The 25,078-nt window shown below is 41.5% G+C and overlaps 1 protein-coding gene across 1 annotated transcript in view; it reads right to left on the minus strand.

Moving 5' to 3' along the window:
* The window catches only part of LOC103381758 (SH3 and multiple ankyrin repeat domains protein 1-like), a 46,350-nt gene that overhangs the window by 7,885 nt on the left and 13,387 nt on the right, over positions 1 to 25,078 (minus strand). The window contains 21 exon segments of the mRNA XM_025057725.1: positions 87 to 113; positions 299 to 307; positions 1,291 to 1,371; positions 1,533 to 1,668; positions 2,124 to 2,248; positions 2,363 to 2,445; positions 7,942 to 8,020; positions 8,686 to 8,799; positions 9,054 to 9,199; positions 9,847 to 9,977; positions 10,061 to 10,230; positions 10,968 to 11,034; positions 11,143 to 11,220; positions 11,326 to 11,442; positions 12,133 to 12,174; positions 12,511 to 12,678; positions 13,299 to 13,450; positions 13,579 to 13,687; positions 13,779 to 13,850; positions 16,031 to 16,234; positions 19,423 to 19,991. Coding sequence (XP_024913493.1) covers positions 87 to 113; positions 299 to 307; positions 1,291 to 1,371; positions 1,533 to 1,668; positions 2,124 to 2,248; positions 2,363 to 2,445; positions 7,942 to 8,020; positions 8,686 to 8,799; positions 9,054 to 9,199; positions 9,847 to 9,977; positions 10,061 to 10,230; positions 10,968 to 11,034; positions 11,143 to 11,220; positions 11,326 to 11,442; positions 12,133 to 12,174; positions 12,511 to 12,678; positions 13,299 to 13,450; positions 13,579 to 13,687; positions 13,779 to 13,850; positions 16,031 to 16,234; positions 19,423 to 19,887 — 2,575 coding nt within the window. The 5' untranslated portion in view covers positions 19,888 to 19,991.

Genomic DNA, 25,078 nt, shown 5'->3' on the forward strand with positions numbered 1-25,078 from the left:
AAAAAAAAAAAAACCCATCAAACAGACTGAATTTTAATGAAAGCTCAGGGGCTGATGGGGTAAAAGTGATAAAGGCTGGTACTCACCTGCTTTCTTTTTCCACGGGGAGGCAGCTGCCAGGAAAATAATTGAGAAATTAGTGGCGTGCCACGCGTTCATGTGTGTGTGTATAGAGCTAGTAAAACAATGAATGAAATACATACGCAGACGCATGTGATGTTTTGAAGGCAGATGTGATTAAAAAGATGAGGACAGACATGAGAATGACAGCACACACAGAGAGACATGTTTCTCCCACCTTTGTCCACTGTAAGCAGCAACAGAGAGGAAGCAAATGAAGAAGAGCAGTTTGTGATTAATGGGTTCAGACTATGTTCAGTCATTCATGAAAATGAAGCTGCACCAAATTTAAACCACACCCCAAAACATCTGTTTTTATAAATATATAATCATTTTTGTTTCCATTTTAAAATATCATACATATTTGATTTTTTGAAAATATATATGTATAATTTGTCGAGCTATATGTTGAAAGTAATTAAGTATAGACCTCATGTTAGAACTCTGCTTCAGTATTAGGAAATGTATGGGTTGACAATCTATGGAGATTCTTACTGTACTGCTTTTTCTACAAACACCTAATCTCTGCAACAATGACGGAGTACAGGCCACATGATCTCTCATGGTTTCTAAATTTGGTTTATAAGCTGCAGCTTTTTTTCCAGTAATTACAGTAATTTTCATGTCATATTGCTTTTAATTGATGTGCTTACATGTGCTTAGTTTCTTACATCTTAAAAAATGACCTGGCTGGATGTTGTAACTCAGCTATTTTAATGACCATATAAAATGTTTTTTTTCTGCTTTCTATTTTTTCATCATACTGTAAACTAAAATTCATATTAAGATCATAAAAGATGCTGACACTTTTTTAACCAACCCTGTTATGGTCTTGGATCATAAAAGACACTACTGTTGATATAACTTCTCTGTTAACATGTCGTTTGATTCAAATTCATGAAGATACACACTGGATTTTTTGTGGTTTTAGCTTTCTGCAAGAACTTGGCTAAAATAATTAATGCTGCATCTCCATAATAGTGCCCCAGTACTGTCATTCTGCAGTGTAGCTTGTAGCTCGTAAAAAGAAGTATTTTTAACTGAGCCTCATCATAACAATCCAGTAGACACAAATTCAATTTAGTGTTTCATTTAGATTTCTCTCCAGATGCACGCCCACTGTCTTATTCTCCTGTTTGGGGTTTAAACTGGCTTTCTCTCTCTTCTTACCCATGTCCTCCAGCTCTGATGTCATGGACTTGGATCGCAGGGCGATTGCAGGAGGAGTCAGTCGTTTAGTCTGCTGCGGAGCTGCCAAAGGGAAGCCAGCCAAATGCAGACTTAATGTTTAGTATTCTTGTATAAATGTGCAGTCACCAACGGCAACCATGTCCAAAAGGCTTTCAGAGTGATGTACATGCTATCAGCTTTACGGTCACATCATAAACACAGGGGGAAATGTCCACTCTCACCCCTCTTCCTCGTGGTGTCCTCCAGCTCAGGGTTTCGAGCCACCATCACCACCTTCACCATGAGGCTGTTCCCGCCCTGACGGATCATGTTGACCACCTGCCGGTGACCGACCTTCACCACATTCTGGCCATTCACCTGACACACACACACAGACAACAGCAGTATATGATGGAGTGTAAAATAACTGTACCTTGTATTTTAACAAATGTGTTTACCGCATAATAGTGTTGCTTATATATTAGCAAGATTAAATAATCCTCTCAGTTATGGATCTGATGGTAATAAAAAATGTATCTTTTTCTGTAGTACAAGACAGATAACAGGAAACCGAAAGGAAAGTAAACATTGCTAATGGTTAGCCTAAATTGTGTCAGAAAACCCCAAAAAACTGACTGAGGCTCATATACAGATATATACGTTATCTATACATCGCTAAAAATTAGTTCGATGATTTGAAATATAACTCCAGCCACCAACCAAAACTTTAATTAGCCTAAAATCAGCTACGGAGCACAACAAATACTGTCAGAGCTAAAAACTACCTCAGATCAAGCTCAGAAGGTTAGTCCGAAAATGTCCCTCTATCTTACCTCAATGAGGAAGTCCCCCATCCTAAGGCCAGCTCTCCACGCCACACCGCCCTCATCGACAGACTCCAGGTACTGCAGCGCTGGAAACGCTGGCGTTGGTGTGAACTCCTCTATGGGAGTCTGAGCTGAGGAGGACAACGAGACCAGAATTGAACACACGAGTGGACAGAGTTAACAAGACACATGCAATCTAGAGTGACAGCAGAGAGAATGGTGAATGATTTTAATAAGACGCTCACCTTTGGCTCCTCTGAGCACAAAGCCAAAGCCCTCATTGTCTTTCTTCTGTAGGAGCACTGTCTTTTCCTTAATGATGTAGTCGCTGAACAGAAGGGGGGAGGGAGGAGAGAGAGGTATAAAAGTGAAGGAGTGAAATATGAAGAAGCTGAGATTTTAAAAAAAACGGAGAGGGTAGGAGTAATGTGGCGGTACGTCATGCACACAAAGCATGTTCCAACAGTTGTTACTGCGTGAAATTATCAAATCACACCGTAACAAAAGGCCGACTGAGGGAATGTCATACAGAAAGCACACAAAGGGTTAAATGACAGGGCTTCAGTTAGTGCCACAATGAGCTGAAAAGTACATGAGATGACGTTCTACACAATACACTGTGAACCCCAGCCTGAACTGACAAACACTGGACCATGGTGGAAAGGCACATTAGAGAATGTGCACATACACTTTCTGGGTAATAGAAACTTGTAAATGCACCTAAATCACCACATTAGACTTCTGTGCCTCTGGCAGCATTTGTATGGATTCTGCTCCAGCAGCGCCACAGCAGCAGTATCAGTCATACGTGACACGTCAAATTATGGAGAAAAATACAGTCAGACAGAATCTTTAATGACCTGCCACAAACAGCTCCTAGTGCCGAAAGACTGCAAATACAGGGAGAGTGGTCTCAGACAGTTGTGACGTAACTTGTTGTGAGACAGTTGGAGTACTTCAGTGCATAAACTGGGCCCAGCAAACTCTCTCATTATTCTATTACCATGCCGGTGACTTCTGGCCGAGCTGCTTTCACAACGCTTCCTCCAATATGAGATGCTTTAAATGGACTCCAAACACACACACACACACATGCAGAGCCTCATCTCATGACTCACTCCTGGACTTGACTTTTTAAACAATGTTAATTCCGCCTGTTTCTGTTCGAGAGCCTGGCGCTGGAGCCGAGCTGTAGGATTTCAGAGAAGTTCCAGATATTTAGAAAATATTTCCTCGGCAGGTCAATGCTGCATTAGCTTGTGCTCTGCAGCCTAACTGAACCTGACTCACTAACTGAGAACAAATCTGATTTCACTACGAGTGGACACGAGCGGGGGTCTGCTTCGCTTATTTACAGTGAGAGCTCAACTGCCAAAACAATTCAGTGAAATTACTCGGTGTATAAGGACATTATTTCCCTCTGGAAACCTGTCTCTGCCTGCGTCTAGAAAATGGAAAGACGTATGAATTCATGACACGTAGCAAATAAACAGCAGATGTTAGATGTAGGAGTAAATCAGGACTTTTCCACAGTCCAGCCCTGGGGCCCAATTACGGCACTTGGACGGGTGTCGTGGCCGAGCACTTGTTTAATATAATGTTTATATGACATGATATCAGGATAATTAGTGATCTTCTTTGCTGACGTTTAGCTATCTTTGTCATAGTATTTCTGGATAACTTGAATTTGAATTCAATACGCTTTTAGCCATTTTGGTTGACCTGTGCTATTTTTTTTTGCTAAATTATGGGCTTTGAAATGCTGTGTTTTTTATATTTTCTTTAACTATATCAGCAGATCTGTTACTAAATGTAAGCTTTTTATCATTTTTATTTGCAACAATCACTTTGTGTCTAATCTTAGGCTACTTGTTGGTTTTTCGTATGTTTTGACCTTTGTGTTTTGCCTCTCGATTGTCAAATTTCAACAAAAGTTTTAACACACATTTTAACAGGTTTGTTATATATTCAGTACAGCTGTTGTAATCTCTTATTTAATATTTAGTTCAGAACTCTGCCTCATGGCATCTGACCTAAGATGAATAAAAATCTGTCCAACACCATGTGACTTACATTCAATAAAAATACCAGATTATCTGACATTTACACTGCACACATCAATTACCACGGTACAATTCAATGTAACAAAAGAAGCAGTTTGCCCTTAGTTGTTTACATATATTATCAAATTTTGAAATGTTAAAATGTTTAGACTTTCTTGACGTCACTTAAATACATGTCAAATTTCCCTCGTGCAACAAACCGTGAACGCCAAAGCGTGTGTGACAGAAGTGAAACTAAATATCCAACTTGGCAACAACATCAGCAGTCAGGCACTCATCAGGGAAACCAAGCCATGAATCCACTCACTAAAAAAGAAATCAATGAATTCTCCAAAAGTGCCAACATGTTGCTTTATTTTTAGTCTTTGACTTCCTGGCAATGATGTGTTGACTACACTAATCTGGCAATGACAGCGTGCTGGTGACAAGAAAAAATCTCTTAAAGCAAACAAAAAGTTTGCTGTTGTGTAAAGTTTGGTGGTTGACTCACAGAGGTACAGCAGAGCCCTGGACATCGGCCTACAGGCCTCAGCGCCCAGACGTTCGACACCAAGACGCAACTTTAGCACTGAACAGACGATCACTAGTTTCCCCTACTGAGGTCCGTCCCTTGTGTGTTCTCCATCAATGTTACTGTTTCGCCAACGCACAGCCCGCCTTCCAGCCATCTGCTCCTCACACCTCATTCCTTTTTCTCTCACCCTGTCCTCCATCATGCTTTCCCTTTCAGAAGATCAAAGTAACATGGAGTGGGTGGATGGATCCGTCGGGCTCTTCGTACAGACACTTGTACAACAGGGAAACCTTGACCAGTGTTTGGTCCTAGGGCGGCTTCTAGGCCGTGTTCTAGGCACAAACCTGGTTGATCTTGACAATTCTGAAACCTTTGTCTGCCATTAGAACCACTGTGGCCCTGGTCTGGTTGATCTCCCTAGACTTGAGGATGTTTGAACCAGCTGCAATGGAGCTGTACGATTACTGGGAACCAGCGTTATTATGTAGCCTCCTGAGTCACCCTCTGCCTACAATTACTGAGATAAAATGCTACTTCTTTAACTATTCACCTGCTGAATGTGTGTGTGTGTGTGTGTGTGTGTGTGTGCTATATGTATGGATTAAGTGGGGACACTACCCACAGAGCCTACCTCAAAGTGATGGATGTTAATGACACACAGTGGATGGAAGGACACAATGAGCACTGCACATACATCGATATATGGCTTTTTAAGGGGGAGATACTAAACATCAAATACATATAAATTTTATTGAGAGTGTGTACAGTACAGTATAGTCCTAACCGAATACATTAATGCAAATGCATGCGGACACAAACATGCATTCAAATGAAGGCTACCTCAGAGAAGTGACACAGGGCACTACTGACATTCATCAGCAGACAGTGGAAATATCACAGGTTTTTTTTTAATGATGCAATGGTTCACCAAAAAACGACTAGGATGTGAGAGCAGCGTTTCTGTAAGCAACGCAGGACGAGAGGAAAGTGCCGGTGAATGAAGATACATCTTCTTAAAGAAATCATGACTCAAAGAGAATGAAACACACCCACACTGTCTGACTGAAATGCATCAATATGTGCCGCTTTTCATGCACTGACACGCACACGTTCACGGGGAATCACATAGGAATAAACATGCTGCAGAGTCTCCGTTATCTGCCCACCACGCTAGCACAGGCACTGACATGCAGGAAAATACAAAATTTAAGACGCACTCGCACACACTCACAGAGACACACACCCGGGCGCACGCACACACAGAGCACACAGACAGAATAGATAGCTTATTAGTCAGTCTTTGAAAACGGCACGGCCTCTCAGCAGCAGCAGCATCATCTACCTCTCCCCTCTCTCCATTGTCCTCTCCTCACATCCATAGCCAGCCAATGAATGAGGAAACAGCCGCTACCTGTAAATGAACCACACGCTCCTGTTTCTGGGGCCCAGTGACGGCCACGAAGAAGAGAGGGAGAGAGAGGAATCTCTCTCTCCGCATCCCCCCATTGCCATGCCCCCCCTCCTCTATCTCGCACGCGCCGTACCACCGCTACCACCTCCCTGCCTCCCTCCCGCTTCCCTCCTCCTCCTCCTCACGGTCTTCTAGCGAGAGCTGAGCCGAGGAGAGTGGAGGAGAGGGAGCAGGAGAGGTGAGGAAACAGATAGGAGAGAGTGAGAGAGAGAGGGGGAGAGAGTAAGTGAGGGAGAGCGAGCGAGAGAGAGGGAGAGAGAGAGAACATGATGCTCTGAAACCCAATGTACAGTAGAGAAAGACAATGAAGAGAGGGAGAGCTGTTTGTATGCACACTGGTGGATGAAAGGAAGGGGATTTGGTTGCAAAATCGAGGAGTGGGAGAGATGAATATGTGGTGTGGGTTCGAGGGGGATGGGTATAGATGTGTGGCAGCAGAGGCAGAGAGAGAGATGGTGCATCACAGATATACCAACAGCTGATTCCCACCTTGGATTCACACAATTGTCAACTTTTCATTTCACCTACCAACACACACACACACACACCCTCTGTGCAGCAGAGCTGCCACCGTCACACAGCCGAACAAACACTCTACCCCACTCTCTCTGTAACAGTAATTGACATTCTCCCTAATGCTGAGCTGCAGCGCAGAGGAATACACTCCAGATCACCTTGCTCTTAAATGAGCACCACTTCACCACAGTGCTGCATTACTCTGAAGCAACTAAGCTCAGGTAATACAACAGCCCCCACCCCATGAACTGCCGGTTCCATTTAGAGCACAACAGCGAGCTGCAGCTGCATTAAAGCAAATGGCTTTTCTGAATGACAGTGAGAGAGCTGTTCAGCACACACAGGTAATGTCAGCTCAATTGTCGGAGGCAAACGGAGGGAAAGGTCCTTCTCACTGGACATGGGGTTTAGCCAAGGCTCAGGGCTCCAGCCTCTTCACATGACTCATCAGGAGAATGATGTACACTCATGGAAACACACAATCGTATTCAGCTGCTCTCGGCTCACACTCGCACACCAACTGCAGATGTCCAGGGCTGGGCTGCGTCTTTTCCACACACATCACTGAAGCGAGGAACTCCACCTCACTGTTTAATGACAGCAAGAATTACGTTCATCTGGAGGAGTTGAGGAGCAGTGGAAGAAGTAGAGGGGTGGGAGGGTGGCTTGGGGGGGGATCAGGGGTTGACAAGTGTGTTTGTGTTTGGGACAGAGGAGATTTATGAAAATGGCACGGCTGCTCTTTGTCTTTCCAGCATTGATGTGCTCACACAGAAAGACAATAGAGAACAAGAGCTGTTCAGAATCAGTACAGGTGTCTGCGCGCACATACACACACAGTAAACCTTTGCCCCATAAAACATCATCAGTGGCTCCAGCCAATCAGGTTCACTCTGATTTTATTATTATTTTTCATGAACATCTGACAATAACACTTTATATTTACTGCACAGCTACTACATACTGTATGACCTGTTTATTTGTTGAAACCACGGCATGGAGTGATGGCTGGTTTTGGGTCAGGCACATCAGTTAACATCAGTTAAAAGAAGCCAACCCCCAAATTTGGGCCACTTTAGGTGACAAGCCAGTACTAGATATTTGATGATTCAGACTTCTTTGGTCTTAGTTGTTAGTTTTGGGTCTTTTCTAGAGCAGAGGATGTAAGTTTTGCAAATCAAGATACTATTTAGAAGAAACAGTCTGGGGCTAGAACTCAGTCAATCAGTCAGACTGTTGTCAGCCCTGTGATATTCTTACCTGGGACCATCAGTTCCATCGTAAGCTCCCACTGTAACATTACGGAACAGTTTCCTCTTGGCTTTTTCACTCCTCGTCTCTGCAGGAACACCAAACACATGCACAGTTCAAACTTTCACATCCTGCTATGACACCACCTCTATTTTTTTAGCCTTTTCTAGATTAGTTTTATTATGGGCCTAAAATTCAATCCAAAGTATTTCAACCCCAGCAGCTGTGAAAATCAAATGCCTTTTCAGAAAGATTGTGACTGCAAAAAGAAACAGGCCATGCAAGTAAACAGAGGAGTGATGTAGCTGGGTGTTACAGTGACTTACAGATAAAGTCAGCCTGGGGGAGAATGTAACCCATTTTCAGACTCAATGCCTTTCTTTTCTCCTGCATTTATTAACAACACAAGCATTCTAAAACACGTACGAGTAAATCATTTATTCCGGGCTGAAAATGCAGAATAAAGTAAGATGGTTTTCATGTTTTGTTTCCTTAAATCATATGCTGCTTATTTATAAGGAATGTACAAAAATTTCTATCAAGGTTTTATTATTATTATTTATTATTAACCATATATCAACCGTAATACAACAAATACTGAACTATGAGAGGCCACTGGTGAGGTGGGGTTATTATTATGGCAAACTCCTGGCCTCGGGGCCTTTAACTCTTCATTCAGAACTCTGTGCAAATGTATGGCATCATATTCTCCAATAAAAAACATTTGGTTTGTGTGGAGAGGAAAGACTTTACCTGAACGATTGTCTTTGCTGACAGGCTGCACCTCTTCTACACAGTCTGAGGGGAACCAGCCTGTGCGACCTTTGACTGTTCCCTCCCAGTATCCTCCTTCTCCAACACTTAACACTAAAGTACATTAGGAGAGAGTAGAAAAGGCTGAAGTAAGAATGTTGCTGTATTCCTGACTGACACCGATTCCAGTATTGGTTCTAACGTCAGTGTCAGTGCATCCTTGCAGCTGCCCAGCCAGTGTTTCTTCTTTGTTTCCCTACTGCAGGAGTTTATTAAAGTAGGTCAACAATGTCAGCAGTTTGGAGGAATTTTTAACATCAGGGACAAAGACAGGAGCGGGACTTACAGTAAGGTTAGCAACGTCTCACCTTTAACTTTATCTCCTTTACTGAGTGACAGCTCTCTGTCTCCACCGCCAGAGTGGGCACGAGTCGCCACGTACACCCGACCTGGCACTGCACTGTACATACGTTTAATCTGACTTCCACCGCCACCGCCGCCTGCAGAGGTCGCGCTGCAGAGGAGAAAAGAACAGGAAAAAAACAACTCTTAACAACTCAAACTGTGACATACCACTGCAATAGATACTGTGGAAAAGTCACAGTGAAACAACGCACTGATGTCAGACCACATTAGAGGCAGTCAGCAGTTGAGTCATACTGATCAGTCAGAGCAACAGGGAGAGTTTATACTGCAGTCGTGTATTTTCCAAGTGTCTGGCATCCTGTGCTTCTGTCAGGTACGTATGTGATAGGTACTGACATTTTCCACACAGTGTTTGTCAACTCTAAACTGTACTGTACTGTACTGTACTGTACTGAACTGTACTGAACTGTCTTACACACATTGACCGCTGCCTTGTTTTCATCCAGGCTGTTGTCATTGTTATAACGCCCCAGCATGTGACTGGTTTGGGTTCTTTTCCAGCCTGTGTTTAAGTCCTATCTGTCGCTCGCACATTGTCCGCTGATACCACACCTTAATGTGTGACATTCTTCCTGTTAAAGATAGTTCACAGTATGCAGCTGGGACACAAATAGCAAGTTCTATGTTTATATCTGTTTGGGGACTGGAGACTGGCTGGAGGAGGACCTTACAGGAACATAGTTAGAATATTAAACCAGCCCATTCCCCAAGGAGTTTTCTTCGCAGGCAACTCACCCCTGTCGGCCCCGTGGCTGCCGGTGTCTCTCCTCTGTGTCACTTTGGCCTCCCCTCCCTCTGGATGGAGAGCGAGTACGAGTTCTGGGGCTGCTGGAGCTTCTCATGCCGACGGAGGCTCTGCGATGGCTCTAAACAAAGAAATGATGAAATCGAAATACCTTATATTTATGGAAACATTATAAGAAACCATGAAGCTGACAGCCTTTCGTACCTGTCCTGGGTTGGGATTAGTTGCGGCCTTGATGGGCAGGACCAGGGGGTCAGACTGGGTCATGGTGTTGTCACTGTTGGCACGCAGCAGGTGGTGGGATTGCAGGAGAGGCAGTGTGTGGGCACTCTCTCTGCGCTTGGGAACGTACTTTGGTGATTCCAAAAAGGGTACTGAAGACAGAGGTGTGAGACATGATGGTGAGGTTCAGAGACAAGGGAGACGGGAGTGAGGGTGAGGGAGAGTTCATGAGATGTTCAGATGTAATGGCATTAGAAAAAAAAATAGACTGTGGGCAGAACCAAACGGTTGCTTGTTGCTTGATGTGACTGTGACAAAGAAGGTGGCAGGGATAAGACTCTGAACATTGTAGAGTTTTGGAACCTCTAACAAGAGCCGTTCTTCCACTGAGACAAAATAATCGAGTGCTAGATTCCATCAGACTCTGTACAGTAATGGTTAGCTAAACCAGAATATATGAATTTTTATCATTTTTGTATTTGGACAAAAGCTACACTGGTCATCATGTCGTTGTTGTTCTGGAACTACTAACACAATTGAGTGAATAGTTTTGCTGCCATGAAGTTCAAATTAGCCAACTTCCTGTTTGGTTTAGTAAATGGCTCAAAGAGATTCTTTTGCTATTACTGAGCCAATAAAAAGCCTATCTTATACTTGAGTCTAGAACAAACACTTTACTGCGACTGATTTTTAAAGCTTTATGAGTTTATGGTGCATGTTAAATCCCCCCAGAATGCATTTGTTTTGGACGAAATTCACAGATTTTAAAAGGGAATTTGCATGATCGCCTTGATGTTGTTAGGTTCGTCCGTCTGCCTTCAATTTGGGAACAGACTAAATATGGAATGGACTCTCAATTAAGAAAAAAATATTTAGAATGTAAGCTTACCTACGTCAGAGTCCTTGTGGTTTTTGATGATTTCCCCGAGTTCAAAGTGACCAGACATTACAGCCAGCTGCAGCAACGGAACAATTGAATTGTATTGACTTCATGAGCCAATTTCTTTTTTGCCATGATAAAATAAATGGCAAAACAATTCATGACGTGATAGTTCACCTATTACCTGAAAAGGAGTCTGACCGTGTTTGTTCTTTGCCTCTTTATTCGCTCCTCTGTACAGTAGAACACGGACACAGCTCTCCTGATGATTCACACAGGGGAAAGTGATCGTTAACACCTTTAGAAAAAGGGCCGTAATTATTATCTAATAATAGTTTAATGTAAAGGGAACCGCTCCCACACTTGCCTTGTTGTAGAGGGCAGAAATGTGAAGTGCAGTGTTTCCTGAGGCGTTTTGAGAAGTAGTGTCTGCTCCATAAAACAGCAGATGCTCCAAGTGCTGGGCAAGGCCATTCTGGCAAGCCTTCAAATGTGTAGAGTGTGATAGAACAATCCACAAATAATCAGCATTACAAAGTATCAGAGTAAATAACTGTACGGTTCTTAGGTGGATTTATATACGGTACAATGTTGTTGCAGAAAAAAGAAGGATTTTGCAATCAAATTAAAGAGAAAGAAAGGCACATATTGTGTCTAACGTCCCCATTTAGATGCATAATTACTCTTACAGAAAAACAGGTCAGAGCCAATTACATTGCACAATGGTGAAAAAGAAAGGAAACATTGAAAAAAAAAACACATTAAAACAACAGCAAAGAGCCTTCAGCTCTCGGAGAGGTTTCTTCATATTTTTCAGCAGAGACTTAAAATATCACAAGATACGCACAAAGTAAAGAAGGAAAGCACAGGGCACAGCAAAACCAAAATAAAATACCATGACAACCGACTTGCGGCAGGCACAAACGCAAATTCACCGTAATGTCACAGAGACACAATGTAGGCAATGCACCCATCTCTGCAGTGAGATGCTCTTTCTAAACTGCACTCAGATCAGGAGATGACTCAGATTTGAGGAAGTTTAAGTAAACACTGTGGTCTTGGTGTCGGCCCACTGGCCTTTCATTTACGTAAATCGTGTGATGATGTCACTGGGCCTTTTGTTTCTGAAAGGCTGGTACTGATACGGATGGAGAGATGGCAGGGTGAATGATACCTTATGTATTTCTTCCATTCCAAACTCCTCTTCGTCCCTGTGCTATGGAAAGATAGGAGGGGAGGAGGAGGAGGCAGAGAAAATGGAGAGAGGAAGGCCAAGAGGAGAAGGGTGTGAGAAAAGGCTGGGGGAGGAGTGAGGGTGGCTAGACGTACTTGACATTTACGACAGAAATAATACAGAGGAATGATGGTGCATTGAACAGACACACAGATATATGGACAAATGAATAGAAGGTGTATGAAATAGATAAACTGAACACCTGTTCAATACACATAAACATATATACATATAGATAAATGGAGAAATGGAGACTGAAAGAATGATAGAGAATAGCAATAGTTGAACAGATAATACTTAACAACTTTACAATGGTACCTGATGAGACTCATCCCAGCTGTTTTCGTCCCTCGTTCCCACCTTTGCCCTATAGTACAGTAAGGTCTCGCAGCAAGAAGTGTCGCCCCCTGTCAGTACAGTGTGATACAGTGCAGTAAGGCCACTCCGGTCTTTGTAGTCTGGAGAAGCTCCAAGAGACAAGAGAGCCTGGTGGCACATGGAGAAGGGAAGAGGAAATGGACACAATCATACACCACTTATGAATATATCAAAAACACTTTCTGTAGCGATAATATGCATTGTGCAGCGGTAACATGTATATATACAGTACCACTGGTGTATCACATGGTCCGTCATCACCTCAGTAGGTGGCAAATTAAATTGTTATTGTTGGACTTTGACAGCATTAGGAAATATTTCTTATGTGAACCCAACTGTTTTAAAGATACCAATCCATTGTAGAGAGATTTCTAATACAACTCACAAAAGAAAATGTAATACCAATCCATTCTAATACAACTCACAAAAGAAAATGTGTTTGATATTTCTGGACTGCTCTAACTTTACTCACTTCACTTAGACAAGTTCAAGAGTCAGAACTGCCAAATGAATAACAGGCCAGTTTTAAGCCCTTCATATAATTCATACGCTCATAAATGTTACGTTACTCTGGCTATGAAATTTCTTCGGTGACCCAAGAGAAACTCCCTTGACCCATGTGTGTGTCCCCACCCAGCTTTTAGAATGTCTGCTTTAATCCATATTTTCATATTGTCTTTCAGTGAGGATTTTATTTAATGTAATGTCTGTGTGTGTGTGAGACTTACCATCAGCCCCACATGGTTTTGAGACCTCACAGCTTTGTGCACCGCCGTCAGGCCGTCTCGGTTCCTGAAGTCCAAATGAGCGCCACCCTGAAACAGGACCTTGATGCCTTCCATTGACAGACCGTACTGCATGGCCAAAGAGAGAGGGGTTTCTGACCCACAGAAACAGAAAAATGACAAGAATCAGTTAAGAAATCTACCTGCAGATTTTAGAAACCCTTACAATGTCATACATCTGAAAACCAAAAATCAATAGAAATAAAATCCTGCAAAGACTCACCTCCAGAATCTGGGTCATGGAAATTTGGATCGAGGCCTTTATCGAGGACTTTGGACATTTTCTCCAAGGTTCCATTCTGAACATAATCCATGAACTTCTTCAGGCTGCCCTAGGAGGTGGAGCAGAGGACGGAGAAGGGTGTCAGTGAGTGAAAATTGTTGTTTACCACAGTCATTTTTAATAACAGTCGGGAGGTGTACCTTTGTGCTGAGCTTTGATAAAGCCTTCTCATCTAGATTCGTCTGTTTATAAACCCTGGTCTTGTACCTAAACTGAAAGGCAGGAAGACAGATGTCGGGGTTTCAGCATATAGACAGAAAATAAGCAAACAAGTCGTGGTTGAAAATATTTTATAAGTAGAAAAGTGTGTCCGGGATTGGCTTTTGAATCAAACAATTACATTGTATTATTCACTCGTAAAACATAATGCCTGTTTTGGTAAATAAATCCACAAACTCTCCCATTTTTTCCAATGAATTTTCACTCAAAGGCATCAGAGCAGCTTCATGATTTACTTCTTTGGATAAAAAGCCAGGACTGGTTTGAATTCATAGAAAAATGACAACCACATGCGCAATCGATCTGTGCTTAAGAACTGAGATATTTGGCTGAGTTACTGGAAGAGGACAGAATTTAATTTATAAGCTTGAGACCAGCAATAAGCAGGAGGATTACGACTGATTAAGTAACAACTAAATACAATAAACATTTGTACTTTTTAGAATGGTCTGAGTTCATCTTTGGCCACTCCACCAATCCTGAAGGAGTTTCAAAGATTGTTTTGTTTGTGCTGTATTACCACAATATATTTAGGTATTAAAAGCTATATTCAAGGTGGACATAACCATTTTACCATTGCCCCACAGACAGTATGTGCATCATATAATCAGGTTTGGTAGGGGCTAAGATATAGTTGGATTTAAATAAAAATAGACCAGTCTTCCTCTCTCTTCTGTCCAGTAGTTCAGTCTCAATCATCTTTTGTCCATTATAACCACTCACTGTCAAAACAACACAGGACCAACACAATGGTACCATATATTTTGGGATAATAACAATGTTTTGGTTTTTTTTTTTAAATCAACCAGATGGTGTTCTGTGCAGGACAGTGAAAATCTCACGTCCACGTAAATTAACAAACTTAAAAAAAAAAAAAAAAAAATTATAAATAATAAAAACTGTACTGTCCTGGAAAATCATGTGGTGATGCTGTGGTGTAGTAGTAGTTGTGTGGTAGTTAGCGGATATACTCATCCAGTCAGTGTGATCAGAAGACAGGCGTTAAAAACAAGGGCTTAGCTCTAGACTCAAGAGTCTGCCTCGAACATCCTTAATTTAAAGGGGAAAGCTCTCTCTCTCTCTCTTTCCCCCTCTCTTAGTCGACCTCTCCCTCTTTCTCACAGTCTCTCTCCCTCTGATGATACTATAGTAGACGTCAATAGAGATCTGTGTCTTCACATCTATACTGTGCAGTAATTGAAGGCCACTGAAAGTGAAAAGAGCAGGGGTCTATGGAGCAACTGACAAAACTAGTCAGACAGCCAGAAAATACTGCATCATGAAGGATACGGGCTGTCTATATTCAGAATGATTTTTTTTTCAGAGTATAAATAACAGTGCAGTTGCTTAATTCACCAGCGTAACTGAAATCTTATTCTCAATACTGATCCAATTAAAGCACTATGGTGTAATCAGAAACAGGCCTCACGTTGTTGATATAAATATATTTACTCCCACTGCCGTGAGATACGATGGGATTCAGTTACACGGCCTCATCAACACACAGACATGTTCTCATCTGGAGCCAGGTCAAGAATGTAAACACTCTGAATCCAGCGAACAGCCACATACATTTCAGCCCCACCTAGCTCAGCTGCGTCTACTGCAGCCGCTCCACCAGAGGGCGCTGAGACACAATCAAATCACAGCATGAAGCTCGAGAGCCAGCAAACCACAATTCAACAGATGCAATTACATCAACGAGGTGCATCAGTGTTGTCATTATAGCCGGTGCAACGTGAGAGTTCTGATTGTTAGATATTTCCTCTGAGGAAATAAGTCATTAGTGATAATTAACTGCTTAATCCTTGGAAAAATAGTGAAGCTGTGATGAAATTAAAACTTGTTCAACTTTGACTGGAAAGAAAAAAAAAGTCAGAAATTATGTAACACACTGACAAAAAACAAAACAAAACGTTTAAATCAATTGAAACTGCGGTATGTTTTCAGCTGCATTTTACTAAATGTATTTAAGAACATTTTTCAAAGTAATTCTTTTCCACCAAAACATGACAAAAAAAAAAGCCAAAATTAGTCAAAACCAGTTCAAACATCCAAGAAACTTTTCTCCAACCTTTTCAAACATGTAGCAGAAATAGAGCAAGTTAAACTTATCTCCAATGCTAAAGTTTCTCTTTATATTCTCTCTCTTCCACCTTGTCCGTCTACTTACCTCCAGGTAAGGCACTCCTTTCTCAAAGGACTGGGCGTAGTCTCGCAGAGTTCGCTCCTCCTCCAGGAACTTGGCGTCCCGTCCTTCTCCAGCGGGCAGGAAGAGACCATAGTTGTAGACGTCCCAGAGGGACTCGCTGAGGGACTGGATTATTTGCTGCTTGGCATTCCACACAGTGCAGTCCTGGTCAAACTGGAGACACCTCTGAGGGACAAGACCACAGAAAAAGTTGCTCTGTGTGTTTTTTTGTAAAGAGATATGGTTTATGGATTTGTGAAAGGTTGAGTGTAAAAGGTGAAGAAACATAAAACAAAAGGGGGGAGGCATTACGGCCAATCAGGAAAGCTTTGTTGACACAAGTTTCTCCATTGCTGTTCCCGTGTTTCTGACTGTTCTGAGCAGAAAACGTTTCTCTCTCTGAGTCACTTTTGTCAAATATTTTGCCAATGGTTATCATAGATTAATAATGTACAATGATGATATTAGCATTAGCAGCGTGCATGGACTCATGACAGTGTGTGCAGAATATGAATGCGGCGCGTCTCAATAATTGATCACATGCCCTTCTGTTACAAGATATTTATGTCAAACTCTTTTTTTTAATTTAATGTGTTTTTGCTTTATTATGGGGCGACTTACACTTAATACTGAGATAAGAATTGATTTTCTAGACCTTAGTTCCACCTTAGTGTGGGAGGAAAGGGACAAAATACTCTGAATTTAAAATCCTTCTCTTCCTCCTGCTGTTTGGCTGTGAGTGATGCACCAGAAACACACTGACCACAATGAAAGCACCCGGGGTGTAATCTGTGTATGAGGCCGCCTAACAAGATTTCACAGTGATTTGTGCTGTGCCCTGCACGTTTCCTCATATTATTATATTTCCCAGCATTTCCACAGAAAGACCATCATTTTGGTCCGGCCCATATTGAAGGAGCTGGAAGCAGGAGCGTGACTCAACCTCCAAGTCTTTGAAGGAGGAGTTTGCATTTGTGCTATTGTTCCACTTCAGAGCTCCATAAGTAAAACGTGCACATCTCAGCACACTTTCATGTCTCCTCTGCCCTCCCCTCCATCCTGACTAGTATGCATTTTGTGATAGTGTAGCCAACGTCATTGGCATGGCAACCAGTTCATTAGTGGAGGCAGGAAACCGTTGCTGTAGCAATGTCTCGGTGGTCCCTGGGAGGGATAGCACGTGACGTGGCTGTGTACCCCTGTACGTGAGTTGTGAAGAGCGCTGTGTGTATTTTGATCTGGGCCATTTTTGAAATTCTATTCTAGCTCGTCCTCTAAATAGTTGTTAAAAGAGTGTGTGTTCAAGAGGAAAACGCAGTTGCTCTGTGACCTGCTCCCTGTATAGGTGATCCCAAAAACTCTGATAATATGAAGGCCAGGTCTCTGTGGAGGACAATCAGGAACCCACACTGTTCCACATTAGGTTTTCATCACTGGTTCTATCTTCATGACATTGACAGTTAATGTTGGACTGTTAATGTGTTGTAAGGAAACAGGACTGCAGATGATGACACTGCATGTGGCATGTCATTCAGGATTCCATTGATTTAGACAGGCTGAAATGCAGCCCCAAACTATTGAAGACTCAACCAGGCCACATGGTTTATCTCTCTCCACAAAACCATTGTTTATTGATAAACAATCCAGTCCTGAAATAATTAAGCATTTTGGCCTTCTCTCATTCCCAGCAGTCAGTTTTTGGCTGCAGTTCTACCACTACGTCATTCTCTGGTTTTTGGACAGATAATGGAAGAACTAGATTCTCTGCTGTTCTTTTTTTTTTTTTTTTAAAGGAAATTATTTTTACACAATTTCACACAGCCTTTTCTTTTCAAAATTATTTCTTCATGACTGTACAAAGTATCATGACACTATTTCAAGTTGGTGGAAAACTTTGTGTGTCAAGTTTTCAATATAAAGTGTTTGATATGACTAGAGGGTAGTTATAAAATCTGCTGCTTAAAAACACATTGGGAAGGTTTGGGTAATATATGTGAATTGTGCCAAAAGCAACCTTCAGATAAGAAGAAGAATGTGTGAGGATGCACGGAGGCTCCTCCAAGGCCTGGACTGGGGGAAAAAAACCTAATTGAGCAGACAATGATCAAAGATCAGATTTGTAAGTCCCTAAGGAGAGGAGAAGTATTCCTCAGGTCTACATTGTTAATTAGAAGAACACCATGCTGTTAACTGAAGATAGAATGTAATAAATCAGTGGTGTCTGAAGCTGTATACACACCACCTACTGTATGTACATGTGTAAACACACACAAATATATGCTGTACATATACTCTACACAGCCCGGCAAGTGTTGAGGACAGTGACGAGTGTACGAGAGCTCAGAGTCACACAGCCACTTCTCACGTATCCCTTTCTTCTGAGTCACTCTCTCCCACAGCTTCTCCAAACTCATTAAAAACCTATTAGATAATTAGCAGTTACTGTTATATTGAGGGCAGATTAGCCGACATGTGGAGCGGTGTGGTGGCATGTTCAGGGAATTGGGAAATGCAGGAATGGGGAACGGAGGAGGGGGTTTCACTTGGACACCCGTTCTCCCCCAGTTACAGGGTGCGTGGGCTGGACAATTCTCACCTGCTGCCACCATCAACCTGAGAGCTGCTGGAAGTGTGAATTGATGCTAACTGCTGTTTTAAAAACTAATTACAACTGAACCTGACCCAGGGCAAATAATTACATGGTGTTGACTCAGTATTGCAGGTTTGTCTTCACTTTCTTTTTATGCAGCACCAGTCCAATCCTGTGATGTTCTGGGACCTGCTCCTGGGTTTGTAGTTCAAGTGCAATAAAAATGTTTTGAATTAAGATCTTGGGCAGTTTAGTAAACTTTATTCAAAAAAGTAACTATCCAGTAATCCCCAGAGCACTTTTCAGACATAATTTGAAACAGATGCAGAGTTGATATTGCAGCAATAAAATTGAAACAAAATGTTTTCATTAGGGTATGTTAAAAAGGCTGGGTTTGGAGGGTGAGCTGTTTTTATTAATTTCAGCTTTCATTTGAAATACACAACACTGAAAACTAAATGAATGGATTAATAAGCAGAACAATCACAGCAGATCCTGAATTGACAGGCCCACTGAGACAACTCAACCAGAGCCTGTCTTCTTGATCTTAAAGATTAAGGTGATGCTGAACGACTTTCACAGATTTATAGAGAATAATTGTGCTCTGAATTGATAGTGTTGATGAAGTATTTATATCAGGGAAGTATGAATTATGATTCGTCTTGAGTTTTTTGTCTTAAATCATTACATTATATTACATTTGAAATGATATTCAAAATGAAAGTGTCATCTATTGGAAGGATGTTTTAGTTATGAAACCATTTTCCCTGAAGTGTGCACCTACTGTTTGTTTGATGTCAGGAATCCCGATGCGAAACACCATCATCGTGAAGAAAGTGTCCTCCAAAGGAGCCATGGTGGTCATGCTGCGCTCCATGAGGGCCCGTCTCTTCTGCAGCATACTTGGGCCTTGGTGGTAAGTCTGCTGATTGGCTCCAGCAGCATGGTGCCGCTGTTGCTTACTGGCTTGATTTGACAGGAAACCCAGGTTGGCAAGCCTCTGCGGTCGGTCAGTCCGTTGTCTACCAACCACGACGGCAGAGGGTTTCAGCACCTCTCCACTGTTCCAATCCCAGGATTGTCGTCCTCCAATCATTTCCTTCAGCTCCACACCCTCTAGCTCTCCATTCTCTGGTTCATATCCACCACCATCGTGCCTGTCATCGCTTCCCTGCTCCTCTTCCTCCTCCTCATCCTCCCCATCCTTGTCGTCCTGACCGGGATAAAAGTGCTCATTATTTCCCAGCATCCTTTTCTGTGCAGAGGTCACTGCAGAGAGGGCTGAGTGACATAGCTGTCATGAAGACAAAATATGGCTATCCAATGAGACTGGCTTCATCCTTAGAAACATTGCTGTGAGAAAACAGGCAGAAAAATCGTTGGTCAATAAACCATTAAACTTACACTGAGTTTTACAATGTAAAATTAAAAAAGAAAAAAGACATGTGGAGCAATAGAAAAGTAGCCACTGGCAATGCTAACGGGTCCACACATGTGAATGAGCACAGGACTGGTCCACATTTCCCATTTAGCCACTGAGATGCATCAGGGAATAGCAGGCTGATGGAAGACAGGCTAAATATAAACTCTGTGAATTTGCATCACAGGTTTTTAGCGGGAGTGAGTTGGATGTACAATTTAGCTTCACATAAGGTCAAGATCATCGCTGATCCCTTTGTGATAATGGAGGCGACACATATCTGAAGCACGACCTGGGGCTGACAGATACATGTGAAGTCTTTAAAGGGAAAATTCCATCCTCAGCTGAGGGACTCTGATGTTCTACCGTTTGAAGTTGACTGTGGAGTTTTTTTGTTTGTTCTTTCAAAGAAGTGATGTGACGGATGACTCTTTATGACATCACTCTCTTTTCACTGGTGTCCGGGCCATAGGACTCATACACTGAGGGAATCACAGAGTTGAGTACAGCTAGAGAATTATGAATAATTTATTATTGTTTATTTATTTCCTTTTTGTGCAGTGCATCCATATATCTGGCCATTATGGTCATTTTTTGCCAGATGAGAAAGCAAAAAATCTAAACTGCATGATTTTTCATCTACGTATGAAGAGAAGCACAAATAAAACCCAAGGAAAGAAAGAAATCAACAGGAAGTTGACAATTATATGTATTATATATTTGGTATCTGCACTGATTTTGAGTCATTACTGCTAATCCAACCTCCTCCTTACAGACAAGTCATGTGCACTAATTGGTGTGCCAATAAACTAATTGATGGCACTTGTTCTAAACAAGCTGATTACTTTGACAAAGTCCACACTATAGGATTAGGATTATTTCACAGTGATGTATTCAGTACAGGTTTGCATATTACTCAGTAGTGCTGTTGGCATTATAGGTAAAACAAAATCACAATGTGAAAATATTCAATTTAATGTGAAGGTTGCTACAAAAATAAAAAAAGTGAACACAACAAACCTAAATCCATGTCTTTTTCCAACTACCTCCAAGAATACTGAAAAACTATTTAAAAAATTAAATATAATTAACATGGAGGCATATGTTGTATTCTGCTCCGTTTATCTATATAATATGTATGATGGTCTTTAATAGGAAAATATAAAAGCTCATAGTACATCTTCAAGAATCAGGAGGTTAAAAAAAATCTTTTTAATTTCAGCTCCAGCATCTCTGAGCTTCAAATTTGTCTGCATATGTCCCGCCCTGGTTTTTTTGTGGTGAAGTCTGGCTGCAGGACTTTGTCGTCATGCAAGTCTGGACCACAGCCAACATCTGCCTAATCATAGAGAGACGGCGGCTTCTCCCACAGCCTCACTGTCGGTTTGATGCTGTGAATGTAACGTCTGTTTGGAAGTCTAAAAGAATTAGATGGACCTAAACATCCATCCATCCATCTACCCACCCATCCATCCATCCATCACTGCCTAATCCTCTTCAGTGTCACAGGAGGAGGGTGAGGGTGAGGGAGGTGGGGGCAGGCAGAGAGTCTGGAGCCAATCCTAGTATGTTTAGCTCACCAGTCCATCACAAGGCCATAAAAAGAGACAACCATTCAGACTCATGTTCACACCAATACAATCCCTGAATAACAACATGGATCTGAAGGTCAACGGTCAATAAACTACTGAGTAAGTTATAACTGAAACATTGAAAAGGTGATGGTAGCTCTATTTAAAAAGAAGGTCTGCTCATTAGCTGTGTTTCCACTTCAAAACAAAAACAATACTTTGTGAATTCCTCCTCAGTTAGATGTGCAGCTGGAACAAACACAGTAGAGTTCAGAGTAGAGTTTACTGCCTTCCCTGCAGATGAATAAAGGACACGACCAGCAGTGGGTTATTGCTTCTCAGGGCCACAGCCATAAGAGGTCCAGCAGAGTGATAGTGATGGCAAATTATATTTTAGATCAAGGTTCCATGGCAGTATTATTATTGCCTAAAATTTTAAAGAGTGTCACTATAGGCCAGTGGCAACTGAAAGACTAGATATACTGCTTTAAACACACCTAAAATGCCCTCAAGAGCAATAAAAACACAATGAAGTATGGAAACAGTACATTCATTGTAATCATTGAAGCTTATTACAGCGTCTGCTTTTCACATTTGTCTTACAGACCAGTTTTTCCTAACCTTTGTTGAGCCACGGCACATACAGTATATATATCACCAGGAAAACACGAAAAACGGCACACCACCAAGCAAAAATCTCACAAAAAGTAAGTAGTTTAGTTTAAATTAGTAGTAGTTTAAATTTGACCTAATATGTACTCCTGTTTAGTTGTAGACAACACTGATATACTGGCAGGAATTGAAGCAAGACACTAACAATGATCTTCAACAGCTCTGATTATGTTCTTTTACAGTAGTTTTCATAGCCATCTGCTGCCACCTAGCAGAAGAGGTTTAATCGCTCTGCCTGTCATACATGGACGAACAAAGAAAAATTATTTGCAATAAATAAATAGCAGTTTTTGGACCAATTCACAACTAATGATCACTATTGTGCCACAGCACAGTGGTTGGAAATCACACAATTACTGTACATTATTTTTGCCCATAAATGCAAAGTGAGTTACTAATCACTGTTTCAGTCTGTATTATGACTCACCAAGTACTTTAGTGGGTCTGAAAAACAAAATCATCAACAATACTGCCACTCCTCTGACAGAACTGATTAAAATTTTACTAGAGTAAAATACAGTATACAGTATAATTAACATTTTAAATAATGCTTCACATTGACTTCAAACATATTTGGATGTCAGAAAGTAATTCAGTGATTGACTGAATATGAAAGACGTGTACTAGTCGAGGGAAAGATTTTCTGAGAAAAAAAGAAACAACGCATGTGGTGGGGAGGACAGAAGTGTGCAATGAGTTTCCCATGATGCTTTCTGAGTGACAGGGTGGGTCATTTTACCACAACCACAGTGGCTGTCAGAGCAAGTAAAATGTAAAAGGAAAAAAGAAGAAAAAAATGTTTTGTTTTTTTAAAAACACAGCGGTCCCTTGAACATAAAGGATCTTTCCACTAAAATGAGAATAAAAAAACCTTTGATAAGATTTTGTCTATTCACAGGAAACCATTAGTACCTTTCAAATAACATAAAAGAGCTCTCCTCTTAGGTTTCCTTAATCAAAGAAGACAGTCATTGATTCTTATTTTCTTTATATTCATCATCTTTGGTTTTCACTCTCTGATGTGAGCTCAAGTAAATCTCACTTGTTGTTTTGGATATTAACGCCATCACTCAAGTTGACCACGTGTACAAACAGGAGACTGATTAATGAACAAAGTCTCATCAAATATTGAACAACTCAGAGTCTGCAACGGTCCAGATAAAGAGCACAATGAACAGGCTGGGAGGAGGTGGGGGGAGGGGGCAGCAGCCAACTAATTAGGCCATAAAAGAGGAGGAGAGAGAGAATTATAGTTTGCATAATGTAGAGTAATTCGATTGGAGACACAGGTTAGAGGACATCTGTTAAGACCTTAATAAAAAGTCGGACAGGAGCACCAACAGGAGGGCACCAATTACAGGTCAAAGCAGCAAAGCAGTGTGGGTCTAGAATAAACTTTTGTTCTGTTATTTGTATGTTGGTCTCCATCTCTCAGCTTCGGGTCGATGAGTCCAATCAGGAAGCTCTGAGATGTTTGCAATTTGGACCTTTTTTAATTTAAGTAGAAGTAGTTCTGTTTAATACAGAGTTCATTAGCTTAATGAGAAGCACGGAAAGAAAAATCTTTAACTATATCGTGCATCAGGTTTCAAAATTAGCAACATTTGAACAAAATGTTCTTGAAATGCATGAATGTGACTTAAAGTTGTTGACCAGGGCTTTGACCAAAAATACGTATGAATCAACATTAGGTCAAGCAGCATTGGCTAATAAATGTGAAAGGAGTATAGCGTATATAACTCAACGTCATGAAGTTGCCTTTCTTCCTGATCCTTTGAGCTCCTCAGACAAACCGTGGATTGAAATGTTTTAACTTTAATATAACAGCATGAGAAACAGACACCTAAAGATCTGAAGATAGTGAGTTTCTGCTCCCATTGGCAAGCTCATCCACATGTTTAAATTCTTATTATTTACGGGAGAGGTGAGAGAATTTTGCCGCGAGCAGACGGTAGGCAAAAAAAAGTGACGAAATAAAGTGAATGGGAGACAAAGAGTGGGAGACTGATTAATCTTGATAAGGCAGGCAGAGACTGATGCCATGGTTAAAAGATGGATGGATGAAAAAAATATTCTTCAATTCTTTCTACATCTGCGGCATCGTCTTCATGCGTTTTTATGCAGGGAAGAGAAGACGGTGTCTCATTCGGCTGCTTAAGTCCCTGGTGTATCTGTCAACAAAATGTGGCTGCAGGCTGAAATGTCAGGTTTGAGTTTGCTGCACTGCAAATGTGAAAAAAGAAAAAAAGGTGTAAAACAATGTTGCCGGCTGCTTGTAATCTGTCAGACCTAGTTCTCTTGGTTATTTCTCCTGTGACCAACTTCTGTCTGCTCCTCTGAGTTTACAGAGGAGCAAATATGCACAATGAAATTTGTGTTGCTGAATTTATTCTGCCTCATTTTAGTGTTTTACCTCCTGTGACAAACCGACACTGCAGTGCACAGTTTGCTGTGATTGATGCAGTGTTTTGTCTCATGCTGCAGGAGTTTGTCTATTTGCTCTGAACTCAGTGAAGCACAAATATACAATGTACGATCCGAGTAATGCTGTCTACCTCTTGTCAATTCCTGTGTCCGTTTCTTTCAATTCACTCCCTCTCTATGTAGGACAGAGCATGTGTATGTATATTTTCAGTGTATCAGTCCCCGGAAAGTAGAATTGGAGAGCATCCAAGGAACAGATTGTCCCACTTTTATGTCCTGAAAAAGTGGAACGGCCAAGTTCTGTCCTCTATATCTGTGCTTTTTTCACTGGGTCCCCACCCTTCAGCCTCTTT

This window comes from Cynoglossus semilaevis, chromosome 8, assembly GCF_000523025.1.
Source record: "Cynoglossus semilaevis isolate Cse_v1.0 chromosome 8, Cse_v1.0, whole genome shotgun sequence".
In the NCBI taxonomy this organism is placed as follows: domain Eukaryota; kingdom Metazoa; phylum Chordata; class Actinopteri; order Pleuronectiformes; family Cynoglossidae; genus Cynoglossus; species Cynoglossus semilaevis.